This window comes from Ornithodoros turicata, chromosome 3 (assembly GCF_037126465.1).
Source record: "Ornithodoros turicata isolate Travis chromosome 3, ASM3712646v1, whole genome shotgun sequence".
Taxonomy (NCBI): domain Eukaryota; kingdom Metazoa; phylum Arthropoda; class Arachnida; order Ixodida; family Argasidae; genus Ornithodoros; species Ornithodoros turicata.
Window position 1 is genome coordinate 37,190,787 of NC_088203.1, and position 18,816 is coordinate 37,209,602.

The following is an 18,816-nucleotide window of genomic DNA, read 5'->3' on the forward strand; positions in this document are numbered from 1 at the left end:
TTAGGATCGTATTGCAATTTATTGGCCCGCTACAGGAGGGTAAGAAACGGAAATGCATGTGGGTGTCAATGGGACGGACAATCGGATCAGGTCCATTTTCTCCGTTTGGGATTTTTCGACTCATCCCCTTATTGCATACAGAGGTTCAATTATACTGAAACATGCACGTGCGTTAAAATATCCATTCCCGATTTTTTATTCACAAATGAGCCGAAACCGAAATCTCGTCTACCGAGGAAGCAGGGAGGGCACGCCCATTTCACGTCAAAGGGCCACGTGATTTAGTGCGATGCATGTGATTGGTGTAGGCGCGGTTCAGCTGGCCAGATGAACCGCTTTGCGACCCAGATAAGCTTCCGTCAGCAAGAGTGGTGCGCCTTTTCGGTTTCAGCTCATTTGTATACCGAAATTCAGCAGTGGATATTTCACGGCACGCGTCCTTTGCTTAGTTTCAACAAGAAAAAGTGGATTTCAACCAGGATTTTCACCCATTTTGTTATCTTGCTTTTGCCCGAAATTATCTAATGAAGGACTTAATTAATGAATATAAGGTAATTAGTCATCTGTAGTTACACACTGTGAGAGCCTATGTAAACTCTCGGGGCAAAGCCCATCCGTTCCGTCGTCGGGGAAGGCGAGAAACACAGGCAGCCCCAGGGTACGCAAAGAAACTATTCATTTAATTACTCGCATAGTGCCCAAACCCGTCCACCGCCTTCATGGTTTCCGCGCGGATTGTTCAAGGACAAAGAACCAAATAAACCAGCTCATGGCCCCCCGAGCCCTGCACGTGCGCAAGCGCGGCCTCCACCGTACTTTTCATAACACGACACTTCCCCCGCCCACAAAGTTCACACAGATTACTATCCACAATTTAGAGGTCCTCTATATCCTCGAACATATCGATGGCGACATCTTCTGGGGCAGGGTTACCCTGTCGATGGGCAGCGTGATGGCGTAGGCGGCGGAGTGTTGCTAAAGCTGCCGATATGTCTCTTGAGGCCCTGGTAGCATCTGTTTTCGTCTTGTGTAGCTGACCCTGCAGGTATGTTGAACGGTGGAGTTTGGGAACCCCGCCACGGGGACACAGGAGGCTACGGTCCTCTTCAGAGTAGGGCAGAGCAGCGTCATTGGGATGCCTGTCTGAGAGCAGGAGCCCTCTGAAGCGGGTGGGAGCCTTTGCGGGATCGCCCGTACGAAGTGGCTGGGGCTGCGCATAGTGCTTGCTCCCGGGGGCCCATGAGATCGGGTTGCTGTCCGTAAAGACGGTCCAAGTTGTGATGGATCGCTGGGCCGCCGGGCTTGCACCGGTGTTGCAGGGGATCCCGACAGGGGCGCCTCGAAGGTCCACGCGAAGTGGGCTGGAAGGCCCTGAGCTCCCTTGCGAGATGGCGTCGTATCTGAGGCGTCTGATGGCGTCGAAAAGAGAATACGGTAAGAAGGACACTTCCGCCGTGAGGGCCTGAAAAGGCTCTCCCCTAAAAATTATAACGGAAGACTAGGAATCAGAAATCACACTGTGGTCAACTAAAGCATGATGAACTGTGTGTGTGTGTAAAACTGCGGCCAAAGCTTCTCGAACACATTATCTATTCTAATGTCATCCGCTTTCTTGCGTCCAGTTCCTTTTCTTTCTTTCTTTTTTCGATTCACAACATGGTTTTCGTTCTCTTTCGTCTCTTTCTGTTCTCATGTGAAACACACATTTATTCTCCCCTGTCCATGAGGGGTCCCACATTGACGCCATATTCATAGACTTTCGTAAAGCTTTTGATACTGTCCCGCCACCATGATCTTCTGAAGTTATCTTCCCTTAAAATCGATCCCAACGTCGAAGCTTGTATTCACGACTTCCTGCGTAATAGTAATCAGTTGTCAAGGGTCCGCCTATGATCCCCTTCTATTTCTTATCTATATCAATGATCTACCCCTCTCCATAACCTCACATATAAATATTTTTGCTGATGACTGCGTAATATATCGTGTAATACCTTCTCCATCTGATGTCTCAGCCTTACAGAAGGATTTAGACGCTCTGACTTCCTGGCACGGTGTAAGATAAAGGTAAGAGGTGATGACACCCACGCCAGCGGAGCGTCCAGATAATATTCGCTTTCCAGGCCCCCTCGCCTGATCGCCATCTCTCGGCGCACAGTAGGACTGACAGGACCGCCAAAGGTTACCTATGCCTTTCTTGGCGTTGCAAGCGAATGTCTTCTGCTCTTTGCCTCGGTAGCTATGCGCACCGTGCAGCTCTGCAGCTGTGCGCATGTACGGCAGCTTGCGCACCGTTAGGTGGCGATCAGGGTAGGGGGCCTGGAAAGCGAACATTACCTGGACGCCGCCTTCGCATGGCGAGACAAGAGAGTGTCATCAGCTCTTATCTTACAATGTGCTTCCTGGTGTCAAACTTAGCTCATGTCACTGAATACTACTAAATATATGTCGATCACTCGTAATAATAGCCCCACTAATAACTACTTCCTTGGTAGTAGTAAACTGGATAATGCAAATACTTACAAGCATTTAGGGGTGCATATTCCAAATAACCTCTCCTGGGACTTTCATATTAATTCCATAGTAGCCAGAGCTAACCAAACACTCGGTTTTATTAAGCGTAATTATTAAAAAAGCCCCTTCGGACCTGAAACGCCAGCTCTATATTTCATTAATCCACCCGAAGCCTGAATATGCTTCGTTTATATGGGAACCTCACCATGATCATTTGACCTCTAAATTAGAGGCGCTACAAAATCGAGCCGTCCGCTTCATCTTCTCTGACTATTCCTAGAGTAACTCTCCTCAAAGAGCGGGCCTCTCTCCCGCTTCTCTCTACTCGCCGTATCGTTGCTCCCCTTTCCTTAGTTCATCAATTTTACTATCATAACCCTCTTTCTAGATACTCCCTATTTTCACCTCCTCATCACATATCCAATCAGCCTGAAGCCCGGTGAAGCCTGACGAACATGGCGCGCCTTAATCCCAACCACTATTTCTATTTTATGACCACCACATCAGAGAAAAGTCGTATTACTCTATCTGTGTGTGACAGGCGGGACGGTGGAGTTTGCGCAAGCATCACAGTTTTAACGCATCAAATGATACGTTAGCGACTGTTGGCCTTAAATAAGTAACACTAGCAGTGTTGCTCCATGCTTTTCAAGCGCAAATCGCACTCGGGCTCACCAGAAATTCTATAGCGACCGTACTGCAATTGTCAACCCTTTACATACCTGTCGCAATGCGGACCCCAAGTGCAATAAATATTTAAAAGCAGGTACTTTCACGGGCTTGCAGCACATGAGTGCTTGTGCTGAGTTCCACGAACAACACGGGCGCTACAGCATAATCCACTATTTATCTGTAGTTTGAAACGGTGTTTTGGATGCTGAAAGCGAGGATGACACAAAAAACAGGAATTTGTTGACAGGAAAGCGTTCAGCTCGGAGCTCGAGTCGGAAGGTTCGATTTCCGCGTCATTCACGGCGGAGCATCTACGCTTGTTCTCCATCAGTGACGCGGTTCGTAAGAAAATCGCCACGGTAATACCGATAAAATACGAATTTCCATTTTTTGTCTATTTGCGATCAATGGACTCAGCTACAGTATATCCAATTTTGGGGCAAATTTTTTATGTTTTTTTTTAAGTAAAGCCATCGGAAGTTTGTAATTTTGCTAGATGATGTCTCATTCGAGCCAGCGTTGCCAGTTTTGCCAGCAATGTGCAACCACGATGTGAGTACCATTCGATAGCCCTATAAACAAGCAATGTAGCAGTATAACGGGCGACATATAGCGATTTGCTATATAGCGCTAGAAAATAGCGCGATATTGTCCTCCTCGCAGTGCTCCAAACCGCTAAAAATTAGCGCTTGCCGGGGTTGAGCTCGTGTCAACTTTTTCAGCGCTAATATTAGAACTACATTCGCATTGGCCAATTAGGAGGCCCTGTAGCGATGGCGGCGCGGAACTCGTGTGGTTGTTTTGTTTCCGTATTTCACGCCACGGCGATGGCATTGGAACCAGCGAGTCTGTCATCCAAAATGTCTGGTAATTTTCTGTTCAGTCAGTTGATCGAACTTGTTCGTCTGAATGCTGTTGAACTCCGGAGGCGCCATGATGGGACGGACCACCGGAAACGACCACCGAACTTCCGCTAAATTATAGCGCTAGCGCCCCTTTGCAAGTGTGAACCGTCCGATAACGGTGAGCGCTGTTTTTGCGCGCCGTTTTGTAGCGCTATATTAGCGCGCTGCTATATGTCGGAACAGGCGTTAAGGCTCAACTTTCTCGGTTGTGTAGATCACCCACAATGTGGTCATGAATTTCGTGCTTTTGGATGCTACGGCTCAACTTTGGAATTTTTTCCCGTTTAATCCAAAATCACTGCAACGTGGAAAATGCAGTGGCCCATTGCATACCATAGGAACTGTGATGAGAAAAATAGCAATACCCTGAGCCGAAAAACGCCGCTGCAAGAGGCCTTCAAACTAGCACGTGACGACGGTGACCTCTGTGAGGCACTTTCTTCCTCCTCTCCTAGCTCCCGAACCGCATGACGCGGAATTTTTAAAAACCGTTTATTTTTCATGGCTGACCCGTAACTATAACATATATTTTTTTTCATCCGAGACACACGATTTCACGCCTTGTTCTATTTGAGATGGAACTAGCCAGCTGTGGATGAGATTTGATGCGAAAGGCGACGTCCTTCCACTGCGCCTTCGGATGGGATGACGAATGCCAAAGCGGGCTTGTCATTTCGAGATGCGCTATCTGCAGCAGAGGTAGAAAACTTCGTGTCTACCAGAGTATAAAAATGGGATCGAAGAACTTGAGGGGGAACCTGGTCCCTTCGTTCCTGGAGGTCCCGAAGACGTGCGAAGGTGGGTGGTACAGGCAGAGGCCAGGGGGCGTCCGGCGATGTGACGTCCTTAGCTGTGAAGCCAGTGAGAGCCTGGCGTGTCCTCTACGCTACGCGATGTAAATCACCTTCAGGGCGGTATGGAATTTTCCTGAGGAGCGCGTAACGGGGAATGTGCGCACGCAAACGTAGGAAGTGTCGAGCCGTTTCACTCACACGGAGAACCTCCACCGGGTGTTCACCAGCTTCATCCAGGACTTGCAGTGTTTGAGCCATTCTTGGGAGTCCAAGGCAGCAACGAAGGCTCCGGACATATGGTGCCCGGAGGGTATTTAACGACATTGCGGAAATCCTGTGCAAGATTGGAAGGCTGTAAAGCACAGTCGCCCTCACCAAAGCCGCGTGAACGGCCTAGAAGGGAGCGCTGATTACATCCCCATCCTAAGCCAGAAAGATCTTGAATTGCAGTGAAGCTATCGCTGAACTTTGGTTTCAAGGTGCTTAATGTGGCTAGCCCAGCTCGGGTCCGAGTTCATGGCTACACCGAGGAAGCGATGGGAACGTACAGGCTCGAGCTTTTTTGCATCAACTCAAAGAGGAAAACTTTTCATAGCCTTGCGGGTGAAAGGGAGCTCGACGCACTTTTCGTGTGAAAGATCCATCCCAAGTCGCGTGAGGTACAGATGGACATGGTTTAAGGCTAGCTGAAAACGGCGCTGAATGGCTGGTCGTGACTTGCCTACTGTCCAAAGGGCAGCGTCGTCGGCATACACAGAGGATGCTACTTTGCGAAGAATTGTCGATTTTAGTCCTGCCATTACCACATTAAAGAGTGTAGGACTCAGAATGCTTCCTTGGGGTACGCCTTGATGAACAGGATGCTTAGGGCCCTCGCCGTGGGATGTGCAGACAGCGACAGTCCGGTCCGTAACGAAATCGTGAAGCCAGCTGAGGAGCAGACCAGATACTCCAAAAAAGCGCAAGGCGTGCAGCACACAATTGTGCGAGACGGTATCATAGGCACGTCGAGGAAAACTGATACAACGATCCGCCGATGTGCACGAGCACGTTGGACTGTAGAAACGAGGTCGAGAACTGTATCTATGGAGCTTCGCTAGCGACGAAAGCCTGCCATTTCGTGAGGGAACGCACCTTTCTTTTACCACCAGTCGAGACGATCAAAACCTTTCTCTCCATCAGTTTTCCCACACAGCTTATCAGGCTCACAGGGCGAGAAGAGGACAGGGCATTTGGGGGTTTGCCTGGTTTCAGGACGGGAACAATTAACGCCTCCTTCCAGGTAGTTGGTACGGATCCCTGTTGCCAAGACGTATTATAAACATGAAGGAGAGCTTGGAGGGACGGGCCTTCAACGTTACACAGTGCGGCATAAGTACGGAGTAAGTCCAATGGCAGATTCTATTGAGTATTTTTGCGATGCGCTGGGTGGTGCCCTGCGTCTGCTTCGTCAATGGCACAGAGTTACATAGAGGAGAAATTAGCCGTTTGAAGTGGCAAACTGTGGGCCGCCATATTGCGGTCTTCTGTGCTCAGTTTTGCCAGTCCGGAGTGCTCTCTTATGCCCGGTTTCACCAACGCCGATTAACTTGTGTTAATTAGTGTTACTGAAGCGTTCATCACATCATCAGCTAATGTTTCCAAAAAGACAAGCATTGTGCGTTAACTTCAGGTTTTAGCCACGCTTGATCACGGTTTAAAGTTAGCCAGCGTTGATGAAACCGTGCCTCAGTGGCCTTAGTCTTTCATTTACACCCTGTTCGGACTGTACCACATAAACTTTTGTACAAACTTTGTACCAACTGGCCCAACATGCCATTTTAAGCAAGGTTACATGATCGCTTTCCACGCTAAGATTGCGAAGTGGCGATGGGTTCGAATCCCCGCACCGGCTGCATTGTTAGAAGTCTCCCTGGGTTTTCCGCCAGACTTTGTAGATACGAGTGCCAGTTTCCCTGAAGTCGGCCCAGGACGCATCCTAGGCTCCTGTCCCCGATTCCTTCCTGCTGCCCTCCCTGCATCTGTCTACGTCTGTACGCCACTCAAAGCCACAGTTGCTTCTCGGCGCTAACACGGAACTAAAAAGACTAACGGCGCCCAGGATTACACTCAGGTTTCGGTTGTTTCCTGCGTCTGAGGGCTTAGCTGTGTTACAGACGTATAATTCAGAACCCTTCCACGTATTTTCTGTGTTGAATTATAAAGCTTATAACAAGATTTCCGCGGGAATCGTTAGGTGTTATTCTATAAATATCATGTCTGTATTTATAAATATCATGTAACGTACAACATTTCAGGTATTTTTTTGTAACATTTATTAAGCCCTTTCGCAGGTATTAGTTTCGCCTACACTCTCAAAAATGAACTTCGCCGCACAGCACGCTCCTACCAGACATCATCCTGAGTGACATCGTTATTTACACTGATTTGCTGCAAAAATGGAGCGTACAATTTTCGTTCGTACAAGCGTTCTCCATTGCCATTTTTATGGCAATTGTGAACTGCATAATGCCAAAAAGTTGGCGTACCCCCCCCCCCCCCGTTTTCACCAAATCAAGGCAGACAACGTTGTCATTCGGGATCATGGTTGGCCAGGAGGGTGCGATGCGGTGAAGTTCGGTTTCTAGAGTGTACAATGTATTTCTTAAACCCCTGACTACCTGAAAGGAGGCATTGGTTGTTCCCATCTTGAAACCAGGCAAGCCCCCAACTGCCTTATCCTCCTTTCGCCCTGTGAGCCTAACAAGCTGTATGAGCAAACTGAGGGAGAGAATGGTTTTGCATCGCCTCGACTGGTGGCTCGAAAAACAAGGTGCGTTCACTCAAGAAATGGCTGGATTTCGTCGCCACCGAAGCTCCATGGATCCAGTTCTCGACCTAGTCTCTACAGTCCAACATGCTCGTGCCCATCGGCGGATCGTCCTATCGGTTTTCCTCGACATCAAGCGCGCATATGATACCGTCTCGCACATCTGTGTGCTGCACGCCTTGCGCTCGTTTGGGGTATCCGGTCGGCTCTTCATCTGGCTCCAAGACTTCCTTACGGACCGAACTGTCGCTGTCCGTACGTCCCAAGGCCAAAGCACTCAGCATCCTGTTCCTCAAGGAGTCCCCCAAGGAAGTATTCTCAGTCCGACACTCCTTAATGTGGTGATGGCCGGCCTACAATCAGTAATTCCTCGCAAAGTGTCGTTTTCCGTGTATGCAGATGACGTCGCCCTTTGGACAGTAGGAAAATCACGCCCAGCCATACAGCGCCGCCTGCAGCTCGCTTTAAATAATGTACATACGTACCTCACGCACCTTGGAGTGGACCTTTCACCCGAAAAGTGCGCCGAGCTCCCTTTCACGCGCAAAGCTATGGCCAATTTCCCTCTTTGGTTTGATGCCAAGAAGCTTCAGCCGGTACGCTTCCACCGCTTCCTTGGCGTGGTAATCTACTCGGACTTGCGCTGGGCTCGCCACATTAGACACCTTGAAACTAAAGTGCAGCGATGGCTCCCCGCAATTCAACATCTTTCTGGCTCAGGATGGGGCTGTGATCAGCGTTCCCAGCTCGCAGTTCACGCGGCGTTGTTAAGGGCGACTGTGCTTTACAGCCTTCCTTTTCTGCACATGATATCAACAGCGTCAGTAAATACCCTTCGGTCCCTGTTTGCTCGAAGCCTTCGTCGCTGCCTCGGAGTTCCAAGAATGGCTGAAACACGGCAAGTACTGGCTGAAGCTGGTGAACTCCTGGTTGAGGTTCTACGTGAACGTGAAACGGCTCGGCACTTCCTACGTTTGCGTGCTCACATTCCCCGTCACCCGCTCCTCAGGAAAATTCGATACCGCCCTGAAAGCGACTTCTATCTAGTAGCGCAGAGGACACGCCAGACTCTCACTGGCTTCATAGCTAAGGACATTATACCGCCGGAAGCCCCCTGGTCTCTGCCGGTAACGCCGACTTTCGTAAGCCTCCGAAACCTTCTGGAAAGAAGAGATCAGATCCCCCCCTCAAGTCCTCCGAGCCCATTTTCATGTTCAGGTAGACGAGAAGTTTTCTACGTTTACGGCAGCATATACAGATGGCGCATCCCGAAACAACAAGTCCGCCTCAGCATTCGTCATACCATCCGAAGGCGTATTGCAAGGACGACACCTTTCACATCCAACCTCCTCAACAGCTGCGGAACTCTATGCCATCCTTTTCTTTCTATAACACATCGCTGATTTTACCCCGCGGGAATGGGCAGTCTTAACAGACTCCACATCTGCACTTCAAGCTATTGAAAATTCCGGCATACGAGGCCCATCCGCACCCCTCGTCACAGATGTGTTAATGGCTTACCACACTATCTACGCAGCAGGCCACAGGCTAGTTCTCCAGTGGGTTCCAGCCCATTGTGCTGTCGTGGGGAACGAGCAGGCCGACAGCGCCGCAGAAGCAGCACTCTCGAATCCGCAAGGGACCGGTATTGTTCTGCTGAGAGGAGACCGCCGTTTCATTCTGCGACGCCTCGTGACACTCCTGGCTTCCCGTCAATGGACAACCGACATTCTCCCCCCATCTATGTTGAGCAGAGTTGATCCAACGCTCGATTTCCGCATGCCACGAAACACCTCTCGTCAAGGTGCTGCATTAATCCACCGAATGCGACTCGATGTGGCCTTTACAGCTCAGTGGCGTTACCGCTTGAGACAAGTTGACTCTCCCACCTGCTGCCACTGTGGTGCTCTTGAATATCTGGAGAACATTCTTCTTCATTGCCCCCACTACCAACCTTCCCGAACCGCACTCTCCGAGCCTCTTAGTCAGCTAAACTCTCGCCCCCTCTCCCTATCGAAATTGATTGGTCCCTGGCCCAATCCAGCCCAGCAACAATCTGCGCTCAAAGCTCATTTTGACATTTCTGGACACCATCGGACTTCGAGCGTTATTGTAAAGGGGCTCATTATTTTATTCCCCACATCCCCACCAGCAATGGGGTAGAGTATCGCCTCTGGCGATGAACCTCCCCACTCTCCATCTCAAAATAAAGTTGTTGTTAGTTTAAAACCCTGACGGGGTTCATCACGGACTGTCCCCTCCTCTGACGTACTGTCCTTGTAATGGCGCCTGATGTAAAGCGTCGCGACGCAATGCCACGAATTATCGATATGATAGGTGGTCCAGACTGTGCATTATTCGTTACAAGGGCTTTTGCTTTCAGCCCAATGCAGCAAGCTTAAGTCACAATTTGCTGTTCGATTAAGGTAACCATGCACGAATGACATTGCCAGCCTTCTCCTGAGGCGTGGCCATGGAGAGTTTATAATGTCATCGGTTTTCGTAATGAGATTGTTAGGTGCATTGGTTCTTTAAGGTCAATCTTTAAGCTTGACATACTCACAGTGTATTGACGCGGCTGTGGATGAAAGTGTGACGTTCTAATTTCTATCAGAAACAGTGGTCTAATACATCCATCCATATTTGTACAAAATGTGTTTCTTTGTGGTGAGCATATTTTCGGACACGAAACAAAAAGGCAGCACAGAAAGCTTTCGTGCACCACATTAATTTGCATGCATTCAGAGAGATAGTACAGCTTGGGACAAAAGTTTACGGAACACCGGGGTGTCGCATTTCTCCAATGGAGCGACAACCTAGCAGCAAAGAGGAGTGGACATACATACTGAGAGATGGATAGAATAGCCCGCCACCCGTTTCCTATTCGATCGCCTCCTGATAGCTAGCAGGGAAGCGCTCCGATGAAGAAATACGCAGGTGCCGTGCTCCGTAAACGTTTGTCCCAAGCTGTACACTACCACAATACAGATACAGTATGCACATCTCTGGGAACCCCCCCCCCCTGGGGGGCATGGGATCTGCCAGACAAAAGTGGAAGTATGTTGGTGTAGGTGTGGGCAGAGCTGTTTTGGAGGATAGCTGAGGAACCATACATGTCATGACGAAACAAAAACAAAAAAATTAACCGAAAAGTAGTGTCGCAAAAGCCATCATTCCACTCAAATCTAGCCTTTTGCCTCTCACAGTTGCACGAACGGTCAGGTTGTTTTTGAATAATTGCGACATGATTTTTATTGTATTTCTTTGTTCCGAGATGTACGCTCACAACACATGTTTCTAGGTATACAGGGTTTCACGAAAAATGAACCAAAGTTTAAATAAACGGTTCTTCGCACACCAATAAGACGGACTGCATAGTGTCACCAGCGGTGTGACCATACATAAGCTTTTTGTTCTGTAATCCATCAATTGATTAAGTGAAATTAATAAGTCAGTTTTTAATTCTAACGCTTACAGCCAAAATGTGAATGAGACAGTTGTAGCGGGGATACAACGAAAACCCGTCGATTGCAACTTTGTACCTCTAACGGATGTTTTAGTTTTACTAACTCAGTTTGCAAAAAAGAAGAAGAAGAAGACGCGGGACCTGTTGCAGACGCGCGAGGAGTCAATGTCAAGCCAAAATGTCACTCAGAATTGTGACTTGTCTTCGTTCGATAACAGGACGCTCGAGGGCGCTGTAATCCAGGCAGGACCAGAGCCGTATATTAAAAGGGAGTCTGGCCATTGGGAGGAGTCACAAAAAGAGGCTCGACCTGTCAATCACAGTTTCGCTCCTCTGATTGGTTTGCTTTTCACCAAGGGGGTCGCCATGACACCATGCTGCCACCCAAAATGGCGACGAAAACAAACACAGTGAAGCGGGGATTTCGTGACAAAAAATTTTCACAGACTAACCTGATTTTACGCTGCAAATGTACATCCTAATATAAATTTCTCGGAAATCAGTTTTAACTTATGCTCATCCATCGATATCTAACTGAAAATAATACGTTTTGTCGCCGGTGTTAGGCCTAGTGAACACGGCGATCACAACGAAATCATAACAAAAACGGCGCTGTGCTGTACAATCTTATTTTTAACAGCTGGATTTCATGGATATAAACATTCTTGCCTCTTATATTCCAACTATTCATGTAGATTTGTTTAAAAATCATACCGACAACAGAATGTGTCCCAGCAGGTGGTTCTGACGGCAGCGGTACAACGACGGAAGCAGACGACAATTCCCGACGTGCCTTACGCTCCCTAGGTGGCGCTTATCAAATTTGCACCAACAATCCACTACTTTTGCAGATTGCGAGAGGTATCCATTTCAATCCCATCCAATCCACTTGCCACCCAAAATGGCGCTGCCCATGTTGGATAGGGGGGCAAATAGTGAGGATAGGCTGATTGATAGCGCCCGATATTTCAAGACTTCATTGGTCGGAAAGCTGAAAAAGTGGGTGGAGCTTCAGGTATAGCCATGACCCATTAATGGCCAGACTCCCTTTTAATATACGGCTCTGGGCAGGACCCACGCAGTCCCACGGCAGGTCTCACGGCAGTTGTTTTCAAACCCGAAAGTTAGTCTTTGGAGTCGGGAAGAAAATGATCTGTCAGAGGCACAAAGTTGGCAATCATTCGTGTCGTTGTATCGCCCGCTACAACTTTCTCATTGACATTGTGGCTTCAATCCTTTCAATAGGCCATTTGCAAAAGTTCCAGGGAGCAACGCGCGCCCTGGGACGGCATACCGGGAAATGCTGTGCAAGACGACAGTGTGCATCTACCAGTACGACGACGACGACGGCGGCGGCGGCGGCGGTCGGGGACGATAGCAAATCGCTGTTGTTTTGTACAGCATTTTCCGGCACGCCCTCACAGGGCGCGCGTTGCTCCCTGGAACTTTTTCAAATGGCCTATTAAAAACGGACTAATTAATTTCACTTAATTAATTCATTAATTACAAACAAAAATTGTTTGATTATCCTTACACCACTGGTAACACTACGCAGTCCGTCTTTTTTTATGTGCGATGAATCATATTGTTTTTAGAACTCATTTTTCGTGAGACACCGTGTATGTCATATATACTATTTCAAGGTACGCTTTATTTCACCTTAGTACTATTTGGTGTCGATTTTATGTAATAAGTTGAAATGAGAGTGAATGGACATAGACAAGAATTGTTCTGCGTGCTTTCACTTCTCTTCTTTGTATTTTTTTTTTTTTGTTCGTTCTAGTGCTGCTTGAATTTCAGTTTTTAGCCTATCGTGTGCGTATGATTGCATTTTCTCAAAAACATCTGTAAGACTCCGAAGACGCGAAATTTGTTCCATGGTGGGAAAGTAAAGGTTCCTTTCGCATCTCACAAAGCGAACAAAAACTTCAGTTCACTTGTTCACTTCAAAATGTTGACATCGTACCGTTCTGGTCTTTCAGAGTGTCTTGTTGATGGTCGTCTACGACTTCTATATGCACGGGGACATCACAGGACAATCTCCTCCCACGATTTACAATGCAGCACCTCCTAAGCGTGTCGTGCAACAAGCAATTTTGGTTCAACGTGTGCCGGATCAACCACGAGCTGTGCAATCGCAGCCGCAAGCACCACAAACCGGCGAAAATGCTGGCGAAATGGCTCCAACAAATGTGGCACAGGGTGGCACTTGAGCTTTATTCGCATATGCGTTAAATTTACGTATAAATTTATATGGTACCCATTAAGCTTTCAAAGACTCAGTCTCTGTGAATTGCAATGGTTTCCGTTCGTCTCTCCCTGCAACGCTGTCGTTACGCTGTATTTTATAGCAACAAGGTGACATTGCAGGGTGCATTGAGTCAGTCAGTGCAAGGTGCCGATTATGATTTTGATGCATATGATGACACGCACATCTGCATATGGTAGGCGAAGTGTTACTATAAAGGTACTTATAATACTACTAGGGAGGAGTGAACTTAGGAATGAATTAAGCCATTGCGAAGTAGCATACGCAGGGATAATAAAAGTAGCTCTTAGGATTTCATGTTTCTTTAGCTGACACAAGTTCAGCATATTCCTAGAAAAAGCTGTTACACGTACAGCACATTTAAATTTCGAACGTATTGCGCCATTTTATCAATCAATGCTAGCGGTCACTCATCTCGAAGAATGTGCCCAACTTTTGTTGATAGAGCAAAATAAAAAGAGTGAACAAGATAGAGTGCACGCAGAAGATGAGTTTATTTAATAAGACCCATAGGAACAACAACAACCAAGCTTTTGGGTAACTTTCAATGGAGGATGACTCAGATCAACTCTGCAGATGATGATGACTGGAACAACTGCCGGTGAAGTGCCATGGTGTCACGAGCGTCAAGGAACGAATCATAAACTTCCCTTTTCTTACGAGGGGTGTTCAGGTCAAACCGGGACTTCTCATTTTTCGCCAAAGGTAAAATGAACTTACAGGCGAGAAATTAGTTTTATTTTTCAACGTAATCTCCAGCTGAATGCACTTGTCCCAGCGTTTCACGAGGGCTTAGATGCCAGCAGCGTACAAATCCTTACCGGCGCGTAGCAGCCATGATCGGACTGCATTGTTGACCTCGTCGTCGCAGCTGAAGTGGCGGCCCCCAAGGATCGGCTTCAGTGACTCGAAGAGATGGAAATCGCTGGGGGCGAGGTCTGGACTGTAAGGGGGATGTGGCAGCAACTCTCAGCCAAGTTCCTGTAAGGTGCGTGTCGTGAGATGCGCGGTATGCGGGCGTGCATTTGTCCTGTAGCAGGATTGCACCTTGATGCACCAGGATTGCACCTCATCACCGCCTTATGCACATCCCTGAGAACCTGGCAGTAATATGCACTATTGATGGTGGTACCACTGGGCAGAAAACCAACATGAACAACGCCAGCCTCGTCCCAGAAAACCATGGCCAGGACCTTACCCGCCGACGGGGTGCTTCGGAACTTCTTGGGGAGCTGGCGAGCCCGGAAGCTTCCACTGTCTTGATGCGCGTTTAGACTCAGGAGTGAAATGGTGCACCCACGTTTCATCGCACGTGATGATCCAATCAAGGAACGGCTGTCCTTCAGTGTCGAAACGGTACCTTAGCTCTTGGGAGATTTCCAGTCTTCTCAGCCGGTCAAGCACGGAGAGCTGCCTCGGGACCCAACGGGCACTAACTTTTCGAAACTGGAGGTGTTCATGAATGATAGTGTTCAGCATTCCCACAGAAATGTCCGTCTTTAGAGCCAGTTCGAGACATGTTATCCGTCGGTCCTTGAGGATCAGGCGCTCCCAGATGTTCTCAGGAACTCTGACAGTGGGCTCTGAGCCGCCCCGGCCGGGATCGTCCTGCACCGATGTATGCCCGTCTCGGAACCGCTTGCACCACTCAAACGCTTTGCTGCGGCTAAATGTATCGTTGCCATACTGAGCCTGAAGTATTCTGTGATTTTCAGATGACTTTACGCCATCATTCAGGAGAAACTTCATGACAATTCGCTGTTCGATGTGCGCGCTCACCTCGTTGTCGGCCACCTTGTCCAGCACGTGTCTTCTGTTTTGCACAAACTTTGGACCACCACGTGGTGAACGCGGAGGCCTGTCGCGTGTTAAAATGACGAAAACGAAGTAGCGCGAGCCATTTGTACACTCAGGAGACAGAAAGCCCCCGTTTGACTTGGAACACCCCTCGTACAATCCGGACAACGCATGAGTACGACAGCGCCTTCCGGTCAATCACGAAATGTAGAATCACCGTTGAAATAACATACCATATCTAGAATACGGTCGTAGAATCTGCGATAGCGTACAACGCAGATTTTACGTAAAAGTGTCCGCTCAAAAACACGTACAGGGTGTCTACCAACCTGGAAAACCTGGAAAACAGGGAATTATCAGGGAATTTTGATGGGACTGAAAAATCAGGGTATTGTCAGGGAATTTGCCGAAAAGGCAACTGAAGTCAGGGAAAATCGCAGACAAGTGACGTCGTGATGCACAGTGAATCGCGAATGCTGATGAGTGGATGAACGGCCACGCCACAGCAACATTGCCACGAGCAGCAGTTTCCCAATAGGACAAGCTCGGAGGCAAAACAGTAGGGTAGTCTTACTAATTTCTTAATAAATGATCTGTTTTTTGATGGATCCGTGTCAAAATGTAGCAGGAGGCACCAAGGTCCCTTTTGTTTTTGTCAGGGAATTCACTTGAAATAGTCAGTGAAAACTTGGAAAAGTCAGGGAATTTGAAGGCTACAGTTTAGTAGACGTCCTGATGTAGAATCAACATCATTTTATAACGCTATTTCCATGTTGGCATTTGTTGTAAGTTGATATAACATTCATCAATTACCATTTATTCTACGTTGTCTATTGCTACCTCTTCCTACGATGTTGCGTTAAAGTTCAACGTCTACTGGCGCAAAAGCAGAGGTATCATGAAACCTAAGTGTGCCCAAATACAGTACCACAAATATAGTGAATATTCAAGAAGACAATGAGGGGCATGTCCTTTGTGAGCGCGTTTGCGTAAATACGAGGGGCGTTCAAGTCAAACAGGGACTTTCTGTCTCCTGAGTGTACAAATGGAGGCCCGCTACTCCTTTTTCGTCATTTTCACACACGACAGGCCTCCGCGTTGATCACGTGGTGGTCGAAAATTTGTGCAAAACAGAAGACACGTGCTGGACAAGATGGCCGACAACGAGGTGAGCGCGCACATGGAACAGCGAATTGTCATGAAGTTTCTCGTGAATGAAGGCGTAAAGTCATCTAAAATTCACAGAAGACTTCAGGCTCAGTATGGCCACGATACACTTAGCCGCAGCAAAGCGCTTGAGTGGTGCAAACGGTTCCGAGACGGGCGTACATTAGTGCAGGACGATCCCGGCCGGGGCGGCTCAGAGCCCAGTGTCAGAGTTCCTGACACCATCCAACTTGTGGAGCGCCTGGTCCTCAAGGACCGACGGATAACATGTCTCGAACTGGCTCGAAAGACGGACATTTCTGTGGGAACGTTGAACACTATCATTCATGAACACCTCCAGTTTCGGAAACCCGGGCCTCATCACCAAAGGAGTCCTCCTCCTACAGGACAATGCACGCCCGCATACCGCGCATCTCACGACACCCACCTTACAGGAAATTGGCTGGGAGTTGCTGCTACATCCCCCTTACAGTCGAGACCTCGCCCCCAGCAATTTCCATCTCTTCAGGCCACTGAAGGCGTTCCTTGGGGGCCGCCACTTCAGCTGCGACGATGAGGTCAAGAATGCGGTCCGATCATGGCTGCTACGCGCCAGTAAGGATTTCTACGCTGCTGGCATCCAAGCCCTCGCGAAACGCTGGGACAAGTGCATTAGTGCAGCTGGAGATTACGTTGAAAAACAAAACTAGTTTCTCGCCTGTAAGTTCATTTTACTTTTGCGAAAAATGAAAAGTCCTGGTTTGACTTGAACACCCCTCGTATGTTTGAAAAGGGCTATCATTGGACGACGACGTTGAAGCGACGTGATGAACCGCGTGACATCGAATGCAACTGACTTCTTCACTTTCTTATTCTCTTGTTGGCTTGTGTGACACGTAGGAGTAAAGCTCCAAGTACCGTAATTTCACGCGTATTAGCCGCGGCTTATGCGCGATTTTTTTTCTCACGCGCTTATCCACCGGTGCGGCTTATCTGATGACTATTTTTCTTGTATTTTCCCCATACGTCGGTTTTAGCGAAAGGGCCGACAGTGCTTCTGGAACAGCAGTGCCATGCAGGAACAGTGCGTAACAGGAACGGGTCCACATTTGAGTAGATTGATCTTCCTGGTGCATTCCCCCAAGCAACTTTAACGAAAGTGGTGACAGTGATTCACGTCTTCTGCAAGACCACTGACCCATCAGTTCCATGAAAAGCGCCCAACAAGGACACAAACCTCCTTTGTTGTACGCTATGCCGACCCCGGAGTATGGACCACAGGGTTTATGGCCTTCTCTGCGGTCTCGTTTGTCGCACAAATCAGTCGTCTCGTATTGCTTATATTGCGCTTATCTGCGAGTGCGGCTTATCTGCCAGAAAATTTTCGAAACATTCCTAAAAACGCGACCTGCGGCTTCTCTGCAGTGCGGCTTATACGCGTGAAATTGCGGTAGTTCTAGACTGAGTCTCTCTGGCCTATCTTTTCGGGGCTAACTTGGGGCATTCTTGTGGATGCAACGCCGTTCCCACTAAACGTAATTAACATAGTGGTGCCGAAACCCGGGAGCCGGAAAACAAGGAATCCACAGCATCGACTGAGCCCTTCAGTCCTGCCTAATACGAACGATCGGGAGAGGCTTAGGAGCAAGCGTGGAGCAAGGAGAGAGCAAGTCACGAAGCTTACTAATGATGCTGCTGCGGCACTTCAGGACCACAACACTACAGCGCTAGCTATTCACGTTCTCCTGGAAAAGCTGGTTCAATGCTGCACTCAACTCTATGCTCTGGATCGTGAAGTTCAGGAGCACACTCCCACTGAAGAGTTCGACACGAATTATGCATCTGTGCTACAGTATGAAGAAAAGATCACGGAGTATATATTGCCAAGTTAACTCGGACCTACGAATAGCTTCAAGTAGTGACGACATCGGGCTCTCCACCAGCGGTACCGACAACGATTGGGTCCCTTACGGCACCGACTAGCTCTGGTGTCAAGCTACAACGCCTCCAGCTTATTAAGTTTCGTGGCGACCTTGCAGAATGGCAGTCCTTCTAGGAGCAATACAAAGCAAACGTACACGAAATCAGGAAGCTGAGTAAACGTGACAAGTTTCACTACCTTCGTTCATTGCTTCTGGGACCTGCTGCTGCAGACCTGTCATGGCTCCAAACTACTGAGGCGCCTATGACGACGCGATCGCACTGCTCACTCAACGTTTCGGAGATAAAGTAAGGCTCGAGTGGCAATACTTAGAGAAACTATGGACGCTCCCACATGTCAGATCTTCAATTGACACGGCGGCTCTGCGGAGTCTCTGCGACTACGTACAAACGAATACTTGTGGACTGCGCTCCTTGGGAGTCCCAACTGTAACTTATTCGTCAATGATGACTGAGATATTGCTGGCTGCAGTGCCACCCGAGCTTCGACTAGACTATCACCGTGG

General features: G+C 48.4%; 2 protein-coding genes across 3 annotated transcripts in view; one reads left to right on the top strand and one right to left on the bottom strand.

Annotated features, from left to right (window-relative positions):
* Positions 1–13,426, top strand: part of LOC135386876 (uncharacterized) — a 126,718-nt gene extending 113,292 nt beyond the window's left edge. For both annotated transcript variants that reach the window (XM_064616389.1, XM_064616390.1), the window contains one exon: positions 13,140–13,426. In XM_064616389.1, coding sequence (XP_064472459.1) covers positions 13,140–13,370 — 231 coding nt within the window. In that variant the 3' untranslated portion in view covers positions 13,371–13,426. The remainder of the gene's footprint in view (positions 1–13,139) is intronic.
* A 1,194-nt stretch (positions 13,427–14,620) lies between these two features.
* LOC135389322 (protein GVQW3-like) lies at positions 14,621–15,175 on the bottom strand. The gene has a single exon (XM_064619385.1). The coding sequence runs from the start codon at positions 15,173–15,175 to the stop codon at positions 14,621–14,623; it is 555 nt and encodes a 184-aa protein (XP_064475455.1).
* Positions 15,176–18,816: the final 3,641 nt, after the last annotated feature.